Genomic DNA, 23,532 nt, shown 5'->3' with positions numbered 1-23,532 from the left:
ACGTTTACTTTATTCAAAGCCATGCTTTGTTGCTGTGTCATGCATATTTTAGTGTAAAATAATCAACTGTCAAGTTGTCTAGGTGTTATAATTATTTCAGCTCTGCCCAAACTTGAAAACGGCTTGCTCAACCCGTGAAGGATGCAAAGGGACAACTCAATTCCTTTCCAGTGTTTTATTATGGTTTTGATGCCATTTGTTGAATATGTTGAAACAGTTGATAACCAACGTGGCAGTGAAGACAAAAGGATTAACGGCCTGAAGTCAGGAAAGCTGTCGTCGCAGAGAGGAACACCTGTGCGACTGGAGGATTGGCTTACATCTCAAAATGGCGGAGGAAACTCTTGGGAAAACAGTGAAGGAGCTGAAGCAAGAAAGAACTTTGGCTAAGAGTGCTTTTACCAAGCAAGCAAACTTCCTTAGCAGAGGTGCAAAACACATGACTAAGAGCGAACTGCGAGAGGAGTTCAAGAAGCTCACGTCGGAGGCAAGGAAGGTCAGTGAGACAAATGATGAATACAGGGCTGGACTTCTGGCAGACATTGAAGCTGAAACCGAGGAGGGTGAAGAAGCTGACCTGAGCAAGCAGCAGCAGACTGAAATTGAGAAGACATTCCAAGAATGCGAAGTACGATTGGATGAGGTCAGGGGGATGATCCAGTCCAACCTATGGCCTAGATACGGGGAGGCCGAGGTGAAGTCTGCAATCAAAGAAGCTGAGACCGCCTGTGATGGAGTTGCTCAAATACCTGTTATGGCTGTAAATAGAGATGGCTTCGAGCTACGGTGGGATGGTGCGAAGGCACAAGTCCAAGATGCAATCACAAGCCTAGCAGAGTGGGAGATGTGGATTCCAGTAGCAGAAAAAGAACGTCTGGAAGCCAGAGTAAAGGATCTGAAAGCATTCAGAAACAACCTTGAAGCAAGGAGGGCAGGATTTCTCACAGCGCAAAGAATTGCAGAAGAGGAGAAAGACAGAGGGAGAGTGCCGCAGATGCCCGTGCCAGCTCCACAGCCGACACTGAGAATAAAACCAACCTGTTTACCCAGGTTCAGTGGGTATAAAAGGAATTTTCATCGATGGAGAAGAGACTGGGAGAGTCTACAGAAGCAGGGGGAACCAACAGGCTCAGTCGAAGTAAAGAAGATCCAACTCCTTGACAGTGTAGATGAGAGAATGTGCAGAGACCTCCGTTTGTCTACTTACAATACTGCTGAGGACATGTTCAGGGTGCTTGAGAACAGGTATGGAAACAAGTCTACAATTGCCTTGGAGATAATTGAGGATCTGGAGAAAATTCCTGCTTTAAGAGCAAATCAGCCAAGAAAAGTTATCGACATGATCCAAACTATAGAGAAGGCACTGGATGATCTCACAGAGCTTGGAGGCACAGGAGCCATCAACAACCCTCTAGTGATCAAATCCATAGAAAGCAAGTTACCTGACAACATCAAGCAGGATTGGCTTGTCTTCATGGTTAACCCGAGGAATAATGTCACGCCGGACAATCACTTTGAAAACCTTAAATTCCTGAAAACACAGGAGGAAATTCTTGAAAAATTAGAGCAGCTGGGAGTGAGTGAAAAGCCAGAAAAGAAATATGCTTGTGTGGAGAGGAGATATGCGTCCACACGTTCCACAAGGAAAGGCGGCTGTGTTGTCTGTGGAGATGAAAAGCATAGAGAAAAGATCTTCTTTTGCAAGCGTTTCAAAGAACTGAAGCCTGTGGAAAAGTTGGATGCTGTAGAAAAGCTGGGGGCCTGCAAGAGGTGCTTGGTCTGTCATGGAGAAGATGATGAATGCAAAGACACTTACCTGTGCAGGAAAAGAGACTGTAGGAAAGACCATCATTTCTTTCTTTGTCTGAAGGGAGATTTCAAGGGAAGTGACTCAGACAGAAGACAATCCAATGTGAGAAGATATACGCTTACAGAGGAGCAGGAGGAATTTGTATCTAAACTCTCCCCAGAGATGGCAGAGAAATTCAAGAAAGCATTCACCAACACCACTGCGAAAACAAACTGTGTCGAAAAGAATCAGCTGGGAGTGACTGAGTCAAGTGCAGTAGAAGAATTGCCAGTTATTCTAATGCTACTCAAGGTAACTGCCAATGCAGGACAAAAAATTAGAACCCTGATCGACTTGGCATCGGACACAAACTACATCACTCACAGAGCTGCCAGAAGATTAAATCTTCGAAGTGAAAATATCACTTTAGTCGTTCATGGAGTCGGAGGAATGGCCATGAAGGTTAGAACCAGAAGATATCTCCTCAGAGTGAGGGTCAAAACGCCCATAGGCACGGAAAGAGCTCATGAGCTTATCTGCTATGGTTTGAATGAAATTGCCAACGTCCACAGAGTCATCAAACCTGAGCAACTCAAGAAGTTCTTCCCAGAAGTCAATCTAGGAGATCTGAGTAGACCAGAGAGTATTGAGCTACTGATAAGCCACCGCGAAGGAAGACTTGCTCCGCAAAGAGTGAAGGTGATTGGAGACCTTGTCTTGTGGGAAGGCCCGCTAGGAAAGACTGTTGGTGGAGCACATCCAGATCTGTTTGAAGAAGTGGATATAGCTGCACACAGGTCTGAAACACACTTTGCTCGATCCATGAGAGCAACCGCTGTCAAGTATCAAGAGATAGCTAAGCTGTTCACAGCTGGAACCAAAGGCACAGTTGCTCGCAGAGAGTTCTTGGATTGGTGGAAATGGGACAGCATTGGAGCAGCTTGCGACCCAAAGTGTGGAGGATGCCGGTGCGGCAACTGTCAACCAGGAGGCAAATAAATGACTCTGAGTGAGGAAAGAGAGCTGGAGATCATAAGGAAAGGCCTCACCTACATCAAAGCAGATGCTCACAGTGATGAACCCCACTGGGACACAAAATACCCCTGGATTCAAGATCCAAGTTCCCTTCCTGACAACAGGAGTGGGGTGGAAGCCACCTTCTTGAGAACAGAAAAGCAACTCAAAAAAGAGCCAGAGTGGAGAATAGCATACACAGCTCAAGTCCATGAAATGGTGGAGAGAAGAGCAGCGAAGAAACTCACCAAAGAGCTCATTGCTGGCTGGAAGGGGCCAGTATGGTATGTCAGCCACTTGGTGGCAGCAAACCCGCACTCTCTCACAACACCTGTGCGACTGGTATGGAACAGCAGCCAGAAGGTTAGAGGGGTCAGCATGAATGACCTTCTGCTGAAAGGGCCTGATGTCCTCAATCCCATCCGAGCAGTACTACTCAGGTTCAGGAGAGGTGTCCATGCTGCCCTCGGCGACATTAAGAAAATGTACAATTCTGTGTGGTTGGAAGACCTGGAGATGCACCTCCACAGATTTCTCTGGAGAGACACTGAGGAGGAAGAGATTGAAAAATATGCGATCACCAGAGTCAACATTGGTGATCGACCAGCAGGGTGCATTGCGCAATTGGCTATGAGAGAGACAGGTAAACTGCCCATGTTTGCTCACCTGGAGGAGGAACGTAGGATCCTTGAAGAGGATACCTATGTCGATGACATCCTGACTTCCCATAATGACTTGCGAAAGCTGGACCAGAACACCAAAAGGGTTGAAGAGATCCTGAAGGCAGGCGGCTTCGTCCTCAAGCCCCGGGTCCGGTCAGATCAAAGTGGGAGGCAGGAGATCGTACCACCAAAGGGGTTGAAGAGATCCTGAAGGCAGGCGGCTTCGTCCTCAAGCCCTGGGTCCGGTCAGATCAAAGTGGGAGGCAGGAGATCGTACCAGGAGAACAAGGAGCGCAGTCAAGCACAGCACTCATTCTCCAAAACCAAATGAGTGAAGGAGACAATAAAGCCCTTGGAGTTGGATACCTTGTTGAGGAGGATAAACTGTACCTCATGACTTCAATCAATTTCTCAAAGAGGAAAGGGAAAATGAGAGTCGGCCAAAATCTTCTTGATGAAGAGGTGAGAGGGAAAACTCCAAACCCACTGACGAGAAGAGAACTGCTGAGCCAGGTAGCTAGCCTGTATGACCCAATAGGCCTCGTCACACCTGCCAAACAAAAGGGCGCCATTCTTGTCAGAAAGAAGTTTCAGGAAGCTGGAGGCAAAACTCTGACCCGAGACACTTGGGACAAACCTTTGTCTGAAAATTTGAGGGAAGAAGCCATCCAATTCTTTGAGGAATACACACGTCTTGGCCAAATCACCTTTCACAGAAGCCTCACACCAGTCAACTGGATTGGAAAACCTTGGGGAATAATATTCTCTGATGGAAGTGACAAGAGCTATGGAGCCGTAGTGTACTTAAGATGGGAGACCCAGCAAGGCATCAAAGTCAGACTGATTGAATCCAAAGCAAAGCTCACACCATTGGACCAAAAGGGAGAACCAATAAAAGCTGAAATCTGCGGTGCTGTCTATGCAGCACGACTTCGAAAGTACGTTGAAAAGCACAGATGAATAGAAATTGAACGATGGCTCCATCTACTGGACAGTCAAACTGTGTTGGGAGCAATCCAGAGAGACAGCTATGGATATCAAACTTTCTTTGCGAATAGAGTTGGAGAGATCCAGAAATCCACATCCGTAGAAGACTGGTGGTGGATTCCAGGAGGCCTGACTAGTGCTGACATCATAACAAGAGGGGCAGCCCCAGAAGACCTCCAGGAAGATTCCATGTGGCAGGATGGACCAGCATTCCTGAGGCAACCTGTGAAAGAGTGGCCACATAAGTCAGCCAAAGAAATCGCTGCGTATGCCAAGGAAGATATAAACAAACTTCGAAGGAAAGCTTTCTCAGCAGCACTGACCAGAGCGCAGGTCAAGAGAAACCAGAGTGATGCACAGCAAAATAACCCAGATGAACCTAAGACTCGGATCCGAAGATCACCAGCCGGCTCTGCGGTAACCAAACTGATTGACATCAGGAAATTCAGCAGTCTGACCAGGCTGATCCGAGTCATTGCCTGGGTTTGGAGAGCCGCAACGAGATGGAAAGAAATGTTGACCAAGAATTCAGCCTCAGATAAACCAAAGTGGGAGGACGCTCTTTCAACAAACTGGAGGTACAGGGCCAAACAAGCTGTACTCACTGTCGGGGAGTGTGAAGATGCACTAAGAGACTTGTTCCTTGCAGCTCAAGAAGGTATAACCTTTCAAGACACCACTCTCAACAGACTCGCTGTTTACAGAGATGAAGAGACTGGGCTCTTAGTTTGTGGAGGAAGGTTCCAGATCATTGATGAGGACAAAACTGCCGCACCAATTCTACCATATGAGGCATGGATATCCACTCTCCTAGCTCAAGAGGCCCATGGTGCAAACCATGAAGAAATAGCAGGCACACTCCTCCGGATGAGGAAGAAAGCCTGGGTGATAAAAGGCCGGAAGCTGGCTAAAAAGGGAGTTGACAACTGTGTGGTGTGCAGAAAGGCCAGGGCCAGAAAGTGCCAACAGATCATGAGTGACCTTCCATCCGAGCGGATAACACCAGCCAGACCATTTGAGTACACAACAGTGGACTTATTTGGACCGTATGAAGTCAAGGACGAGGTGAAAAAGAAAACCAAGCTCAAGGTGTGGGGTATTGTCTTCTGTTGCATGGTATCCAGAGCTATACACACAGATGTTGTCAGTGACCAGTCGACTGAAGGCTTCCTACTGGCTTACCAAAATGACTGGAGGGGTCACTACAAACTAGCCAGAGTCATCAGTGTCAACATTGACAAGAAGGGCATCGTCAGAGATGTGCATGTCAGAACTTTTCCCAGCTATCCAGTCCCAACTGTGAAGCCTGCTCAAGAGAAGTCAAGGAAACTCTCAACTAAAATACCTGCTACAGTTCTTCATAGGGATGTCAGACGCATCATTGTTATACTTCCTGTTGAAGAAGGAAGAGCCTGATAGCTGAAATCGAACCTGCCCCAACACAGAGGTTCGTGTGACCTCCGTGGGTTCAAGAACCAGGAGGTCAAGTGGGAGGTGTTGCATCAAAACAGAACACTCAAAACATGAGCACAATGGCAGCTCTTCCTTTAAAGACCTCCAGGCCTCAAGAGGGCAGATAACCCAAAAACACGGGTGGAACTAAAAAATTGAGCCAGGATTTCTGGAGGGACTACTTTTACATGCGCACCTGGCAGATAAGCATGGGTATGAAATGTTTGGTCCTCAACATACACACAGCTCATTGTTCAACCCTAAAGACGCAACTGGTATGTAATGTTTGGAATTATTTATTATGTTGCATCCAGTGCTTAGCACAATTTACATGTTTAACTCTGGTAGGAGTGGTGACTTCTTTTGTTGTGGATATTTTCTGACTGCAGAAGTAATTGTTAGAAGTGCTAGATTAAATTGTTTAAACGTTTACTTTATTCAAAGCCATGCTTTGTTGCTGTGTCATGCATTGTTTATTGTGTAAAATAATGCATGTTTATTCTCTGTTTAAGGTTATCAATCTATTCCTATTCCTTATTCCTCTGTCATTCAACTACTCTATTAAACAAATCAACTGTTTCAACATATTCAACAAATGGCATCAAAACCATAATAAACACTGGAAAGGAATTGAGTTGTCCCTTTGCATCCTTCACGGGTTGAGCAAGCCGTTTTAAAGTTTGGGCAGAGCTGAAATAATTATAACACCTAGACAACTTGACAGATATAATACTTAAAAAGGCCAGTAGGTGTCCTCCTAGGATCATAAATGTAGGTTATAAAATGACTGGGTGGCAGTACAGGATCAGATATGGTAAGAGATATATTCAACCATAGTGTTGTTTGATGATGTGAATATTAAACCAACATTATACATTGACTTGGTTTTATTGTTTTATTATGTTAAAAAGGAGAGGAAATGAAAGGATAGGCAAAACTAAACTAAATAAAACATGATATATAAAATATAATACAACCATCCATCCATTGTCCTGTCTGTTAAAATCTATTTTTTTGAACTTTTATAACAACTTTTTTGTTATTGACTGTAGGTGATGGATCCACTCCCAGTCTACCCTATTTCGCTGTCTAGAGGGATTTAGGGTTGGGCGGGGGGGGCTAGAGGGATTTAGGGTTAGGAGGGGGGGCGGGGGGGGCTAGAGGGATTTAGGGTTAGGAGGGGGGGGCTAGAGGGATTTAGGGTTAGGAGGGGGCAGCTAGAGGGATTTAGGGTTAGGAGGGGGGGGCGGGGGGGGCTAGAGGGATTTAGGGTTAGGAGGGGGGGGGCGGGGGGGGCTAGAGGGATTTAGGGTTAGGAGGGGGGGGCGGGGGGGGCTAGAGGGATTTAGGGTTAGGAGGGGGGGGCGGGGGGGCTAGAGGGATTTAGGGTTAGGAGGGGGGGCGGGGGGGGCTAGAGGGATTTAGGGTTAGGAGGGGGGGGCGGGGGGGGCTAGAGGGATTTAGGGTTAGGAGGGGGGGCGGGGGGGGCTAGAGGGATTTAGGGTTACTGGGAATCAGTTTGACTGAGGTGGTAGTGCTGATCACTGTAGGGGTGGGGCCTATACCCTACAATAGAACATCATGCATTCAATTGTTTGGACTTCTAACGCGGCTGCATGGACTTGTAATGTGTCTGCATGGACTTCTAATGTGTCTGCATGGACTTGTAATGTGTCTGCATGGACTTCTAACACGCCTGCATGGACTTCTAACGCGGCTGCATGGACTTCTAACGTGTCTGCATGGACTTCTCATGTGTCTGCATGGACTTGTAACGCGGCTGCTTGGTCTTGTAACGCGGCTGCATGGACTTGTAACGGGGCTGCATGGACTTCTAATGTGGCTGCATGGACTTCTAATGTGTCTGCATGGACTTCTAATGTGTCTGCATGGACTTCTCATGTGTCTGCATGGACTTCTAATGTGTCTGCATGGACTTCTAATGTGTCTGCATGGACTTCTAATGTGTCTGCATGGACTTCTAATGTGTCTGCATGGACTTCTCATGTGTCTGCATGGACTTCTCATGTGTCTGCATGGACTTCTAATGTGTCTGCATGGACTTCTAATGTGTCTGCATGGACTTCTAATGTGTCTGCTTGGTCTTGTAACGGGGCTGCATGGTCTTATAACGCGGCTGCATGGTCTTATAACGCGGCTGCATGGTCTTATAACGCGGCTGCATGGTCTTGTAACGCGGCTGCATGGTCTTGTAACGCGGCTGCATGGTCTTGTAACGCGGCTGCTTGGTCTTGTAACGCGGCTGCTTGGTCTTGTAACGCGGCTGCTTGGTCTTGTAACGCGGCTGCATGGTCTTGTAACGCGGCTGCATGGTCTTGTAACGCGGCTGCATGGTCTTGTAACGCGGCTGCATGGTCTTGTAACGCGGCTGCATGGTCTTGTAACGCGGCTGCACGGTCTTGTAACGCGGCTGCACGGTCTTGTAACGCGGCTGCACGGTCTTGTAACGCGGCTGCACGGTCTTGTAACGCGGCTGCACGGTCTTGTAACGCGGCTGCACGGTCTTGTAACGCGGCTGCACGGTCTTGTAACGCGGCTGCACGGTCTTGTAACGCGGCTGCACGGTCTTGTAACGCGGCTGCACGGTCTTGTAACGCGGCTGCACGGTCTTGTAACGCGGCTGCACGGTCTTGTAACGCGGCTGCACGGTCTTGTAACGCGGCTGCACGGTCTTGTAACGCGGCTGCACGGTCTTGTAACGCGGCTGCACGGTCTTGTAACGCGGCTGCACGGTCTTGTAACGCGGCTGCACGGTCTTGTAACGCGGCTGCATGGTTTCGTTGCATTCAATGGTAGTGTAGGCGATAAGGTTACACAAGGAGCTGCTTGTGGATTTGACAGCTCTAATGCAGATTTGGCTGGTCACCAGCCAAACCTGGTCCTATGCTGGACTATATGGACCCCGAAAGGAGCCTTGGCCCCCCAAAAAATGTAATTTCGATCTCTGAGCACACTTGTTTTCCTTAGAGATGATTACAATAGCCACTACACCAAAATACATGTGTAACTGTGTGTATTGTTATCAGACAGGACCATACAGCACTGAATGAGAGAACATTTGACTTGTCTATTAATCAGCTACCAAAAAGTAAAACTTAGATTCATAGTTGATATTTACGCCTATTGTAAATGTGTTTACAGGTCTATATTTACAAGATGCATTAAAAGTATGTAAGACAGAGGATTACTTGTATATCACCTTTTTGCAATATTGGGTTCCATGGGTTTCTGTAGCCATCCCCTTCCAGCCAGGCATTATTAGTGTCACAAGATCAACCATCCATTTGACAAAGGGGAGACATTAGAGATGTGAAACGACGTGGTTGTGTCTTGTTCCACCTCGGGTAGGGGGGGGATCTAAAACAATGTGGAGGCCTTGCCACGAGCCCATACAGTTTCTAGACAGTCACAGTGAGGGATAACATCAACGCACAACGCTGTTATAACCAGTAAAACAACTCTCAGATCTTTATTGTACATAAAAATAAGACTATTATGGTGAGGCAGAGAAGAGAGGAGAAGAGAGATTTCTGATCATATGGATTATATTCATACTATGGCACCAAGCTGAACGTTCTGACCAGTATATGTGTGAATCTGAATAGAGTAGTTAGCGGTTAAACACATGTCTACAATAATACATCACTTCTCTGCTTCCGTTACAGATGTATATTTTGGCATGTTATATTTTGTATTACTTCATGTTATCTTTATCACATTTCATCTCTATCGAAACAAGCAGATCGAAACATTCAATCACAGGGCCTCAGGCATAAAACAAGTCTAGGTGCCTGTAGAAGGAGAAGATGGTCAGATTGCTGAGGGGAGGGAGAGGAAGACAGGAGGACAGCTGGAGAGAGGAGGAAGGCAACATTGTTGTTGTTTAACATTAGAGAGAAGTGCTACTCTGATAGTACATCCTGTCTTCTGGAGGACATGCATTCAGACTGACTGGGACATCATGACATCAGGTGTGGAGACATTCAGACAACAGGCTTTAAGGCCAGCGGAGGGACTCATGGGTACCCAGCATGCTCTGCTTCAGTACCTCCTCACACCCAGCTGATAAGGCACAGCTGAAGCATGAGACACAGCAACAAAACTAAACATCTGGAAAGAACCCCCTCTAACAAAGTGAGAATGATATGTATGGTCTGCCCAGCAGGCTCTGGCTTGGTCTGGTCCGGTCTGGTCCGGGCTGGTCTGGTCCGGTCTGGTGTGGTCTGGTCCGGGCTGGTGTGGTCTGGTCCGGTCTGGTCCGGGCTGGTGTGGTCTGGTCTGGTGTGGTCCGGGCTGGTCTGGGCTTGTCTGGTCCGGTCTGGTTTGGTCTGGTCTGGTCCGGTCTGGTCCGGGCTGGTGTGGTCTGGTCTGGTCCGGGCTGGTCTGGTCCGGGCTGGTCTGGGCTTGTCTGGTCCGGTCTGGTCTGGTTTGGTCTGGTCTGGTTTGGTCTGGTCTGGTCCGGTCTGGTCCGGGCTGGTGTGGTCTGGTCTGGTCCGGGCTGGTGTGGTCTGGTCTGGTCCGGGCTGGTGTGGTCTGGTCTGGTCCGGTCTGGTCCGGGCTGGTCTGGTCTGGTCCGGGCTGGTGTGGTCTGGTCTGGTCCGGGCTGGTCTGGGCTTGTCTGGTCTGGTCTGGTTTGGTCTGGTCTGGTCTGGTCTGGTCCGGGCTGGTTTGGTCCGGGCTGGTCTGGTCTGGTCTGGTCCGGGCTGGTGTGGTCTGGTCTGGTCCGGGCTGGTCCGGGCTGGTTTGGTCCGGGCTGGTTTGGTCCGGGCTGGTTTGGTCCGGGCTGGTCTGGTCCGGGCTGGTCTGGTCTGGTTTGGTCTGGTCTGGTCCGGGCTGGTCTGGTCTGGCTTGGTCATGGTCTGGTCCGGGCTGGTGTGGTCTGGTCTGGTCCGGTCTGGTCTGGTCTGGTCTGGTCCGGTCTGGTCCGGGCTGGTCTGGTCCGGGCTGGTCTGGTCCGGGCTGGTCTGGGCTTGTCTGGTCTGGTTTGGTCTGGTCTGGGGTTGGAGGAAGGAGCACTGTGGAACTATTGCTGCTCTCTCTTGGCTAGAGCCTCCTACAGAAATATGGAGAGGGGTGGGGGAAAGGAGAGTGAGGGAGGGGGAGAGGGAGAGACAGGTGTAGAGTGGAAAAGGGGAGAGAGAGAGTGGGGCGGGACAGAGAGAGAGAGAGAGAGAGAGGGAGAGAGAGTGGGGAATGGGAGAGAGAGAGAGTGGGGAGGGGGAAAGAGAGAGGTGGGAATGGGAGAGAGAGAGTGGGGAGGCGGAAAGAGAGAGGTGGGGAAGGGGAAAGAGAGAGGTATATGGAATGGGGAAGGGGAGAGAGAGAGTGGGGAGGGGGAAAAGAGAGAGAGAGTGGGGCGGGACAGAGACAGAGAGAGGGAGAGAGAGTGGGGAATGGGAGAGAGAGAGAGCATATGGAATGGGGAAAGAGAGAGTGGGGTGGGACAGAGAGAGAGAGAGAGAGAGTGGGGAGGGGGAAAAGAGAGAGAGAGTGGGGAATGGGAGAGAGAGAGTGGGGAGGGTGAAAGAGGTGTGGTGAATTTGAGTAGTAAAGTCTGTTGGTTTTAACAGCTTCAGTGTGACCAAAGAAAGCCCCTGTATCTCCATGGTGATAGACACCTGAAGTTCCCTGAGCGGCAGAGAGGGGGAGCCAGGGTGCAGAGACAGACAGACAAAGAGAGGAGGGCTGGGGTAGGTGTATACAGGATGAAGTTGGGTTTGATAATATACAGATGTGTGACTGATAGAAGACTGAATGTGACTGGTGTGGATATGGTGAAGTGTTAATTCATGTGAGGGGTGTGTGGTTATGGTTAAGTGTTAAGTGTTAATTCATGTGAGGGGGTGTGGCATTTCCAGTTATTATGGATCCCCATTAGTTTCTGTCAAGGCAGCAGCTACTCTTCCTGGGGTTTATTATGGATCCCCATTAGTTCCTGCCAAGTCAGCAGCTACTCTTCCTGGGGTTTATTATGGATCCCCATTAGTTCCTGATAAGGCAGTAGCTACTCTTCCTGGGGTTTATTATGGATCCCCGTTAGTTCCTGTCAAGGCAGCAGCTACTCTTCCTGGGGTTTATTATGGATCCCCATTAGTTCCTGCCAAGTCAGCAGCTACTCTACCTGGGGTTTATTATGGATCCCCATTAGTTCCTGCCAAGGCAGCAGCTACCCTTCCTGGGGTTTATTATGGATCCCCATTAGTTCCTGCCAAGTCAGCAGCTGCTCTTCCTGGGGTTTATTATGGATCCCCATTAGTTCCTGCCAAGTCAGCAGCTACTCTTCCTGGGGTTTATTATGGATCCCCATTAGTTCCTGCCAAGGCAGCAGCTACTCTTCCTGAGGTTTATTATGGATCCCCATTAGTTCCTGCCAAGTCAGCAGCTACTCTTCCTGGGGTTTATTATGGATCCCCATTAGTTCCTGCCAAGTCAGCAGCTACTCTTCCTGGGGTTTATTATGGATCCCCATTAGTTCCTGCCAAGTCAGCAGCTACTCTTCCTGAGGTTTATTATGGATCCCCATTAGTTCCTGCCAAGTCAGCAGCTACTCTTCCTGGGGTTTATTATGGATCCCCATTAGTTCCTGCCAAGTCAGCAGCTACTCTTCCTGGGGTTTATTATGGATCCCCATTAGTTCCTGCCAAGTCAGCAGCTACTCTTCCTGGGGTTAATTATGGATCCCCATTAGTTTCTGCCAAGTGAGCAGCTACTCTTCCTTGGGTTTATTATGGATCCCCATTAGTTTCTGCCAAGTCAGGAGCTACTCTTCCTGGGGTTTATTATGGATCCCCATTAGTTCCTGCCAAGGCAGCAGCTACCCTTCCTGGGGTTGATTATGGATCCCCATTAGTTCCTGCCAAGTCAGCAGCTACTCTTCCTGGGGTTTATTATGGATCCCCATTAGTTCCTGCCAAGTCAGCAGCTACTCTTCCTGAGGTTTTTTATGGATCCACATTAGTTGCTGCCAAGTCAGCAGCTACTCTTCCTGGGGTTTATTATGGATCTCCATTAGTTCCTGCCAAGTCAGCAGCTACTCTTCCTGGGGTTTATTATGGATCCCCATTAGTTTCTGACAAGTCAGCAGCTACTCTTCCTGAGGTTTATTATGGATCCCCATTAGTTTCTGCCAAGTCAGCAGCTACTCTTCCTGAGGTTTATTATGGATCCCCATTAGTTCCTGCCAAGTCAGCAGCTACTCTTCCTGAGGTTTATTATGGATCCTCCTTAGTTCCTGCCAAGGCAGCAGCTACTCTTCCTGGGGTTTATTATGGATCCCCATTAGTTCCTGCCAAGGCAGCAGCTACCCTTCCTGGGGTTGATTATGGATCCCCATTAGTTCCTGCCAAGTCAGCAGCTACTCTTCCTGGGGTTTATTATGGATCCCCATTAGTTCCTGCCAAGTCAGCAGCTACTCTTCCTGAGGTTTATTATGGATCCCCATTAGTTCCTGCCAAGTCAGCAGCTACTCTTCCTGGGGTTTATTATGGATCCCCATTAGTTCCTGCCAAGTCAGCAGCTACTCTTCCTGGGGTTTATTATGGATCCCCATTAGTTCCTGCCAAGTCAGCAGCTACTCTTCCTGGGGTTAATTATGGATCCCCATTAGTTCCTGCCAAGTCAGCAGCTACTCTTCCTGGGGTTTATTATAGATCCCCATTAGTTCCTGCCAAGTCAGCAGCTACTCTTCCTGAGGTTTTTTATGGATCCCCATTAGTTCCTGTCAAGGCAGCAGCTACTCTTCCTGGGGTTTATTATGGATCCCCATTAGTTCCTGCCAAGGCAGCAGCTACTCTTCCTGGGGTTTATTATGGATCCCCATTAGTTTCTGCCAAGTCAGCAGCTACTCTTCCTGAGGTTTATTATGGATCCCCATTAGTTTCTGCCAAGTCAGCAGCTACTCTTCCTGAGGTTTATTATGGATCCCCATTAGTTCCTGCCAAGTCAGCAGCTACTCTTCCTGAGGTTTATTATGGATCCCCATTAGTTCCTGCCAAGTCAGCAGCTACTCTTCCTGGGGTTTATGTTGGATCTCCATTAGTTCCTGCCAAGTCAGCAGCTACTCTTCCTGGGGTTTATTATGGATCCCCATTAGTTTCTGCCAAGTCAGCCGCTACTCTTCCTGGGGTTTATTATGGATCCCCTTTAGTTCCTGCCAAGTCAGCCGCTACTCTTCCTGGGGTTTATTATGGATCCCCTTTAGTTCCTGCCAAGTCAGCCGCTACTCTTCCTGGGGTTTATTATGGATCCCCATTAGTTCCTGCCAAGTCAGCCGCTACTCTTCCTGAGGTTTATTATGGATCCCCATTAGTTCCTGCCAAGTCAGCAGCTACTCTTCCTGGGGTTTATTATGGATCCCCATTAGTTTCTGCCAAGTCAGCAGCTACTCTTCCTGAGGTTTATTATGGATCCCCATTAGTTCCTGCCAAGTCAGCAGCTACTCTTCCTGGGGTTTATTATGGATCCCCATTAGTTTCTGCCAAGTCAGCCGCTACTCTTCCTGGGGTTTATTATGGATCCCCATTAGTTCCTGCCAAGTCAGCCGCTACTCTTCCTGGGGTTTATTATGGATCCCCATTAGTTCCTGCCAAGTTAGCCGCTACTCTTCCTGGGGTTTATTATGGATCCCCATTAGTTTCTGCCAAGTTAGCCGCTACTCTTCCTGGGGTTTATTATGGATCCCCATTAGTTTCTGCCAAGTCAGCCACTACTCTTCCTGGGGTTTATTATGGATCCCCATTAGTTCCTGCCAAGTCAGCCGCTACTCTTCCTGGGGTCCAGCAACATTACAGGAACGACATGGAACTCTATTCCACATCAGGTAACTGATGCTCCCCGGAACATACCATGGAACTCTATTCCACAGTACGACATAGAGCCATGACTACATGGAACTCTATTCCACATCAGGTAACTGATGCAGCAGTAGAATCAGATTTAAAAAACAGATAAAAATACACCTTATGGAACAGCGGGGACTGTGAAGCAACACAAACATAGGCACAGACACATGCATACACACACATGATAACGTACGCAGAATACACACACGTACACATGGATTTTGTGTTGTAGATATGTGGTAGTAGAGTAGTGGCCTGAGGGCACACATTTAATGTGTTGTGAAATCTGTTCTGAATGTATTGTAAAGTAACTGTCTTAATGTTGTAGTCATGGCTCTATGTAGTACTGTGTACCTCCCATAGTCTGTTCTGGACTTGGGGACTGTGAAGAGACCTCTGGTGGCATGTCTTGTGGGGTAGTCATGTTAGTCAGTTACCTGATGTGGAATAGAGTTCCATGTAGTCATGGCTCTATGTGGTACTGTGCACCTCCCATAGTCTGTTCTGGACTTGGGGACTGTGAAGAGACCTCTGGTGGCATGTCTTGTGGGGTAGTCATGTTAGTCAGTTACCTGATGTGGAATAGAGTTCCATGTAGTCATGGCTCTATGTGGTACTGTGCACCTCCCATAGTCTGTTCTGGACTTGGGGACTGTGAAGAGACCTCTGGTGGCATGTCTTGTGGGGTAGTCATGTTAGTCAGTTACCTGATGTGGAATAGAGTTCCATGTAGTCATGGCTCTATGTAGTACTGTGCACCTCCCATAGTCTGTTCTGGACTTGGGGACTGTGAAGAGACCTCTGGTGGCATGTCTTGTGGGGTAGTCATGTTAGTCAGTTACCTGATGTGGAATAGAGTTCCATGTAGTCATGGCTCTATGTAGTACTGTGCACCTCCCATAGTCTGTTCTGGACTTGGGGACTGTGAAGAGACCTCTGGTGGCATGTCTTGTGGGGTAGTCATGTTAGTCAGTTACCTGATGTGGAATAGAGTTCCATGTAGTCATGGCTCTATGTAGTACTGTGCACCTCCCATAGTCTGTTCTGGACTTGGGGACTGTGAAGAGACCTCTGGTGGCATGTCTTGTCGGGTAGTCATGTTAGTCAGTTACCTGATGTGGAATAGAGTTCCATGTAGTCATGGCTCTATGTAGTACTGTGGAATAGAGTTCCATGTAGTCATGGCTCTATGTAGTACTGTGGAATAGAGTTCCATGTAGTCATGGCTCTATGTGGTACTGTGCACCTCCCATAGTCTGTTCTGGACTTGGGGACTGTGAAGAGACCTCTGGTGGCATGTCTTGTGGGGTAGTCATGTTAGTCAGTTACCTGATGTGGAATAGAGTTCCATGTAGTCATGGCTCTATGTAGTACTGTGCACCTCCCATAGTCTGTTCTGGACTTGGGGACTGTGAAGAGACCTCTGGTGGCATGTCTTGTGGGGTAGTCATGTTAGTCAGTTACCTGATGTGGAATATTCCATGTAGTCATGGCTCTATGTAGTACTGTGCACCTCCCATAGTCTGTTCTGGACTTGGGGACTGTGAAGAGACCTCTGGTGGCATGTCTTGTGGGGTAGTCATGTTAGTCAGTTACCTGATGTGGAATAGAGTTCCATGTAGTCATGGCTCTATGTAGTACTGTGCACCTCCCATAGTCTGTTCTGGACTTGGGGACTGTGAAGAGACCTCTGGTGGCATGTCTTGTGGGGTAGTCATGTTAGTCAGTTACCTGATGTGGAATAGAGTTCCATGTAGTCATGGCTCTATGTAGTACTGTGCACCTCCCATAGTCTGTTCTGGACTTGGGGACTGTGAAGAGACCTTTGGTCACATGTCTCTGACAAATACAAATAGTGATGAAGTCAATCAATCCTCCACTTTGAGCCAGGAGAGATTGACATGCATATTATTAATATTAGCTCTCTGTGTACATCCAAGGGCCAGCTGTGCTGCCCTGTTCTGAACCAAGTGTGGCACTTGACCAGATGACTGAACAGTAGTCCAGGTGTGACAATACTAGGGCCTGTAGGACCTGCCTTGTTGATAGTGCTGTTAAGAAGGTAGAAACTAGGGCCTGTAGGACCTGCCTTGTTGATAGTGTTGTTAAGAAGGTAGAAACTAGGGCCTGTAGGACCTGCCTTGTTGATAGTGTTGTTAAGAAGGTAGAAACTAGGGCCTGTAGGACCTGCCTTGTTGATAGTGTTGTTAAGAAGGTAGAAACTAGGGCCTGTAGGACCTGCCTTGTTGATAGTGCTGTTAAGAAGGTAAAAACTAGGGTCTGTAGCATCTGCCTTGTTGATAGTGCTGTTAAGAAGGTAGAAACTAGGGCCTGTAGCATCTGCCTTGTTGATAGTGCTGTTAAGAAGGTAGAAACTAGGGCCTGTAGGACCTGCCTTGTTGATAGTGTTGTTAAGAAGGTAGATACTAGGGCCTGTAGGACCTGCCTTGTTGATAGTGCTGTTAAGAAGGTAGAAACTAGGGCCTGTAGGACCTGCCTTGTTGATAGCGTTGTTAAGAAGGTAGAAACTAGGGCCTGTAGCATCTGCCTTGTTGATAGTGCTGTTAAGAAGGTAGAAACTAGGGCCTGTAGGACCTGCCTTGTTGATAGTGTTGTTAAGAAGGTAGAAACTAGGGCCTGTAGTATCTGCCTTGTTGATAGTGTTGTTAAGAAGGTAGAAACTAGGGCCTGTAGGACCTGCCTTGTTGATAGTGCTGTTAAGAAGGTAGAAACTAGGGCCTGTAGAACCTGCCTTGTTGATAGTGCTGTTAAGAAGGTAGAAACTAGGGCCTGTAGGACCTGCCTTGTTGATAGTGCTGTTAAGAAGGTAGAAACTAGGGCCTGTAGGACCTGCCTTGTTGATAGTGTTGTTAAGAAGGTAGAAACTAGGGCCTGTAGGACCTGCCTTGTTGATAGTGTTGTTAAGAAGGTAGAAACTAGGGCCTGTAGGACCTGCCTTGTTGATAGTGCTGTTAAGAAGGTAGAAACTAGGGCCTGTAGGACCTGCCTTGTTGATAGTGCTGTTAAGAAGGTAGAAACTAGGGCCTGTAGGACCTGCCTTGTTGATAGTGTTGTTAAGAAGGTAGAAACTAGGGCCTGTAGAACCTGCCTTGTTGATAGTGTTGTTAAGAAGGTAGAAACTAGGGCCTGTAGGACCTGCCTTGTTGATAGTGTTGTTAAGAAGGTAGAAACTAGGGCCTGTAGGACCTGCCTTGTTGATAGTGTTGTTAAGAAGGTAGAAACTAGGGCCTGTAGGACCTGCCTTGTTGATAGTGTTGTTAAGAAGGTAGAAACTAGGGCCTGTAGGACCTGCCTTGTTGATAGTGTTGTTAAGAAGGTAGAAACTAGGGCCTGTAGCATCTGCCTTGTTGATAGTGCTGTTAAGAAGGTAGAAACTAGGGCCTGTAGGACCTGCCTTGTTGATAGTGTTGTTAAGAAGGTAGAAACTAGGGCCTGTAGGACCTGCCTTGTTGATAGTGCTGTTAAGAAGGTAGAAACTAGGGCCTGTAGGACCTGCCTTGTTGATAGTGTTGTTAAGAAGGTAGAAACTAGGGCCTGTAGGACCTGCCTTGTTGATAGTGTTGTTAAGAAGGTAGAAACTAGGGCCTGTAGGACCTGCCTTGTTGATAGTGCTGTTAAGAAGGTAGAAACTAGGGCCTGTAGAACCTGCCTTGTTGATAGTGTTGTTAAGAAGGTAGAAACTAGGGCCTGTAGGACCTGCCTTGTTGATAGTGTTGTTAAGAAGGTAGAAACTAGGGCCTGTAGGACCTGCCTTGTTGACAGTGTTGTTAAGAAGGTAGAAACTAGGGCCTGTAGGACCTGCCTTGTTGATAGTGTTGTTAAGAAGGTAGAAACTAGGGCCTGTAGGACCTGCCTTGTTGATAGTGCTGTTAAGAAGGTAGAAACTAGGGCCTGTAGGACCTGCCTTGTTGATAGTGTTGTTAAGAAGGTAGAAACTAGGGCCTGTAGGACCTGCCTTGTTGATAGTGTTGTTAAGAAGGTAGAAACTAGGGCCTGTAGGACCTGCCTTGTTGATAGTGCTGTTAAGAAGGCAGAAACTAGGGCCTGTAGGACCTGCCTTGTTGATAGTGTTGTTAAGAAGGTAGAAACTAGGGCCTGTAGGACCTGCCTTGTTGATAGTGTTGTTAAGAAGCTAGAGCAGCTGTCACGATCGTCTTCAGGGTGGAAATGACCGGACCAAGGTGCAGCGTGCGGGGGGCGTACATTTCTTTTTATTATGAATGTCGCCAGTAAATGATTTGTCCCAAATACAATGCTTTTAGTTTTTGAAATATTTTGTTCTAACTTATTTCTTGCCACCCATTCTGAAACTAACTGCAGCTCTTTGTTAAGTGTACCTTGGATTAAAGTTGATGACGAAAGTTAGTGTGTTACCTTAGAGCCTTGTGGGGTGCTCAGCCCCAGACATGTGGGTGGGACTGCCAATCCTCTGAGGTATTAGCCTACTATAGTAACTGACTGTAGGCCGGGAACGCTCATGAAGCCAAATATAATAGTAATGTAATACAGAATGGCGCCAGAGGGGATGGCTGCCGTTTTACGGGCTCCTAACCAATTGCGCTATTTTTTGTGTTTTTTCACATTGTTTGTAACTTATTTTGTACATAATGTTGATGCTACTGCCTCGTATGACCGAAAAAAAACTTCTGGATTTCAGAACAGCGATTACTCAGCTCGAACTGGACAAAGATTTTTTCTTTAATGAGTCTGACAGGAAGGATATAACGTTGCTCCCGGACAAGGCCCAAATCCCCATCATTCACATGAAGAATATAAGGAACTACAGGGGGCGAAGATTAAGGTGCCTTGCGAGAATTGGGCGGTGAGTGGGTTATCTGCCTCTACCATCCATTCTATTAGCCAACGTGCAGTCACTGGAGAATAAACTGGATGAACTCCGTTCGAGACTATCCTACCAACGGAACATTAAAAACAGTAATACCTTTTGTTTCAGCGAGTCGTGGCTGAACGACGACACGGATAATATACAGTTGGCTGGGTTTTCTGTGCATCGGCAGGACAGAACAGCGATATCTAATATTAAGGAAGTCTCGAGGTATTGCTAGCCTGAGGTAGAGTACCTCATGATAAGCTGTAGACCACACTATCAAGAGAGTTTTATCTATATTTTTTGTAGCCGTCTATTTACCATCACAAACCGAAGCTGGCACTAAGACCGCACTCAACGAGCTGTATAAGGCCATAAGCAAACAGGAAAACGCTCAACCAGAAGTGGCACTCCTAGTGGCCGGGGACTTTAGTGCAGGCAAACTTAAATCCGTTTTACCTCATTTCTACCAGCATGTCACGTGTAACTAGAGGGGAAAAAACCTAGACCATCTTTACTCCACACACATAGACACGTACAAAGCTCTCCTTCGCCCTCCATTTGAAAAATCTGACCATAATTATATTCTCCTGATTCCTGCTTACAAGCAAAAACTAAAGCAGGAAGTACCAGTGACTCGCTCTATACAGAAGTGGTTAGCTGACGTGGATGCTACGTTACAGGACTGTTTTGCTAGCACAGACTGGAATATGTTCCGGGATTCATCCAATGGCATTGAGGAGTACACCACCTCAGTCATCGGCTTCATCAATAAGTGCATCGACGTTGTCCCCACAGTGACCGTACGTACATCTCCCAACCAGAAGCCATGGATTACAGGCAACATCTGCACCGAGCTAAAGGCTAGAGCTGCCGCTTTTAAGGAGTGGGACACTATTCCAGACGATTTAAAAAAATCTCGTTATGCCCTCAGACAAACCATCAAACAGGCAAAGCGTCAATACCGAACTAAGATTGAATCCTACTACACCGGCTCTGATACTCATCGGATGTGGCAGGGCATGCAAACTATTACGGACTACAAAGGGAAACTCAGCCGCAAGGTGCCCAGTGCCTACCAGACTGGCTAAATTCCGTTTATGCTCGTTTCGAGGCAAGCAACACTGAAGCATACATGAGAGCACCAGATGTTCCGGATAACTGTGTGTATCTGTATCTGTCTCCGTAGCCGATGTGAGCAAGACCTTTAAACAGGTCAACATTCAGAAGGCCGCGGGGCCAGACGGATTACCAGGACGTGTACTAAGAGCATGCGCAGACAAACTGTAGGGCTCTCAGTGCAAGGACGTGTAGAGTCTTCACTGACATTTTCAATCAAATAAAATGTTTAAATATTTAGGTCTAGATATTCCTTGTCACCCATTCTGAAACTAACTGCAGCTCTTTGTTAAGTGTCACATCAGTCTCAAATCAAATCAAATGTATTGGTCGCATACACATAGTTAGCAGATGTTAATGCGAGTGTAGCGAAATGCTTGTGCTTCTAGTTCCGACTATGCAATAAAATCTAACAGTAATCTAACAAATTCACAACAACTACCTTATACACACAAATACACACAAATGTAAAGTGGTGAATAAGATGTACATATAAATATATGGATGAGCGATGGACGTGCAGCATAGGCAAGATGCAATAGATGGTATAGAATACAGTATATAGATATGAGACGAGTAATGTAGGATATGTAAACATTATTAACCTCTTAGTGAATAGGGGGGCGCTGTTTTCACTTTGGGAAAAAATCGTGCCAAAATTAAACGGCCTCGTACTCTGTTCTAGATCATACGATATGCATATTATTATTACTATTGGATAGAAAACACTCTGAAGTTTCTAAAACTGTTTAAATTATATCTGTGAGTAAAACAGAACTCATTTGGCAGCAAACTTCCAAACAGGAAGTGAAAATTCTGAAAATGGGGCTCTGTGTAAGGCCTTGCCTATTCAATTGCCTTTTATTTAAGGATCTGTATGCACTTCATACGCCTTCCACTAGATGTATCTTTAATTTGCTGTACAACATGTATTTTTTAGTAAAGTTTATGATGAGTTTTTTTGGTGCATTATGGTGCCGTATTCACAATGATTTGTAGCTATAAATATGCACATTTTCGAACAAAACATTAATGTATTGTATAACATGATGTTATAAGACTGTCATCTGATGAAGTAGTTCAAAGGTTAGTGATTAATTTGATCTCTATTTGTGGGTTTTGTGAAAGCTATGTTAGCGGTGAATAAATGGCGTTGTGTGTTTGGCTATTGTGGTGAGCTAACATAAATATATATTGTGTTTTCTCTGTAAAACACTTAAAAAAATCGGAAATATTGGCTGGATTCACAAGATGTTTATCTTTCATTTGCTGTGCAACATGTATTTTTCATAAATGTTTTATGATGAGTATTTATTTATTTCACGTTGCTCTCTGTAATTATTCTGGCTGTTTTGGTGCTATTTGTGACGTGGCTGCAATGTAAAACTACGATTTATACCTATAAATATGCACATTTTCGAACAAAACATAAATGTATTGTATAACATGATGTTATAAGACTGTCATCTGATGAAGTTGTTAGGGACTATGTATTAAGGTGTAGGGGGTAGGGACTACGTATTAAGGTGTGGGGGGTAGGGACTACGTATTAAGGTGTAGGGGTTAGGGACTACGTATTAAGGTGTAGGGGTTAGGGACTACGTATTAAGGTGTAGGGGTTAGGGACTATGTATTAAGGTGTAGGGGGTAGGGACTACGTATTAAGGTGTAGGGGTTAGGGACTATGTATTAAGGTGTAGGGGTTAGGGACTACGTATTAAGGTGTGGGGGTTGGGGACTATGTATTAAGGTGTAGGGGTTAGGGACTACGTATTAAGGTGTAGGGGTTAGGGACTACGTATTAAGGTGTAGGGGTTAGGGACTACGTATTAAGGTGTAGGGGTAGGGACTACGTATTAAGGTGTAGGGGTTAGGGACTACGTATTAAGGTGTAGGGGTAGGGACTACGTATTAAGGTGTAGGGGTTAGGGACTATGTATTAAGGTGTGGGGGTTAGGGACTACGTATTAAGGTGTAGGGGTTAGGGACTATGTATTAAGGTGTGGGGGTAGGGACTACGTATTAAGGTGTAGGGGTTAGGGACTACGTATTAAGGTGTAGGGGTTAGGGACTATGTATTAAAGGTGTGGGGGTTAGGGACTACGTATTAAGGTGTAGGGGGTAGGGACTATGTATTAAGGTGTAGGGGTTAGGGACTACGTATTAAGGTGTAGGGGTTAGGGACTACGTATTAAGGTGTAGGGGGTAGGGACTACGTATTAAGGTGTAGGGGGTAGGGACTACGTATTAAGGTGTAGGGGTTAGGGACTACGTATTAAGGTGTAGGGGGTAGGGACTACGTATTAAGGTGTAGGGGGTAGGGACTACGTATTAAGGTGTAGGGGTTAGGGACTACGTATTAAGGTGTAGGGGTTAGGGACTACGTATTAAGGTGTAGGGGTTAGGGACTACGTATTAAGGTGTAGGGGTTAGGGACTACGTATTAAGGTGTAGGGGTTAGGGACTACGTATTAAGGTGTAGGGGTTAGGGACTACGTATTAAGGTGTAGGAGTTAGGGATTTGTTTGTATTAAGGGTTAGGGTACCTTAGATCCAGGAGGAGCGGTGAGACCCAGGAAAGCGTAGACAACATTGTCTTCTCTGGCCTCAAAGAACGCCTCGTAGTTCTGAAGGAGAGAGAGATAAACCCTGATAAACCCTACAGCCTCGTAGTTCTGAAGGAGAGAGAGATAAAACCCTGATAAACCCTACAGCCTCGTAGTTCTGGAGGAGAGAGAGATAAACCCTGATAAACCCTACAGCCTCGTAGTTCTGAAGGAGAGAGAGATAAACCCTACA

General features: G+C 46.9%; 1 protein-coding gene across 1 annotated transcript in view; it reads right to left on the bottom strand.

Annotated features, from left to right (window-relative positions):
• Positions 1-9,365: 9,365 nt before the first annotated feature.
• LOC129827335 (adapter SH3BGRL-like) overlaps positions 9,366-23,532 on the bottom strand; it is a 112,392-nt gene continuing 98,225 nt past the window's right edge. The window contains exons 3-4 of the mRNA XM_055888087.1: positions 23,280-23,360; positions 9,366-10,978 (exon numbers count right to left, since the gene is read on the bottom strand). Of these exons, the coding sequence (XP_055744062.1) occupies positions 10,949-10,978; positions 23,280-23,360 (111 nt within the window). The 3' untranslated portion in view covers positions 9,366-10,948. The remainder of the gene's footprint in view (positions 10,979-23,279; positions 23,361-23,532) is intronic.

This window comes from Salvelinus fontinalis, chromosome 29 (assembly GCF_029448725.1).
Source record: "Salvelinus fontinalis isolate EN_2023a chromosome 29, ASM2944872v1, whole genome shotgun sequence".
Taxonomy (NCBI): domain Eukaryota; kingdom Metazoa; phylum Chordata; class Actinopteri; order Salmoniformes; family Salmonidae; genus Salvelinus; species Salvelinus fontinalis.
The sequence above is the reverse complement of the archived record's forward strand: the minus strand, read 5'-3'. Positions and strand labels throughout refer to the sequence as shown.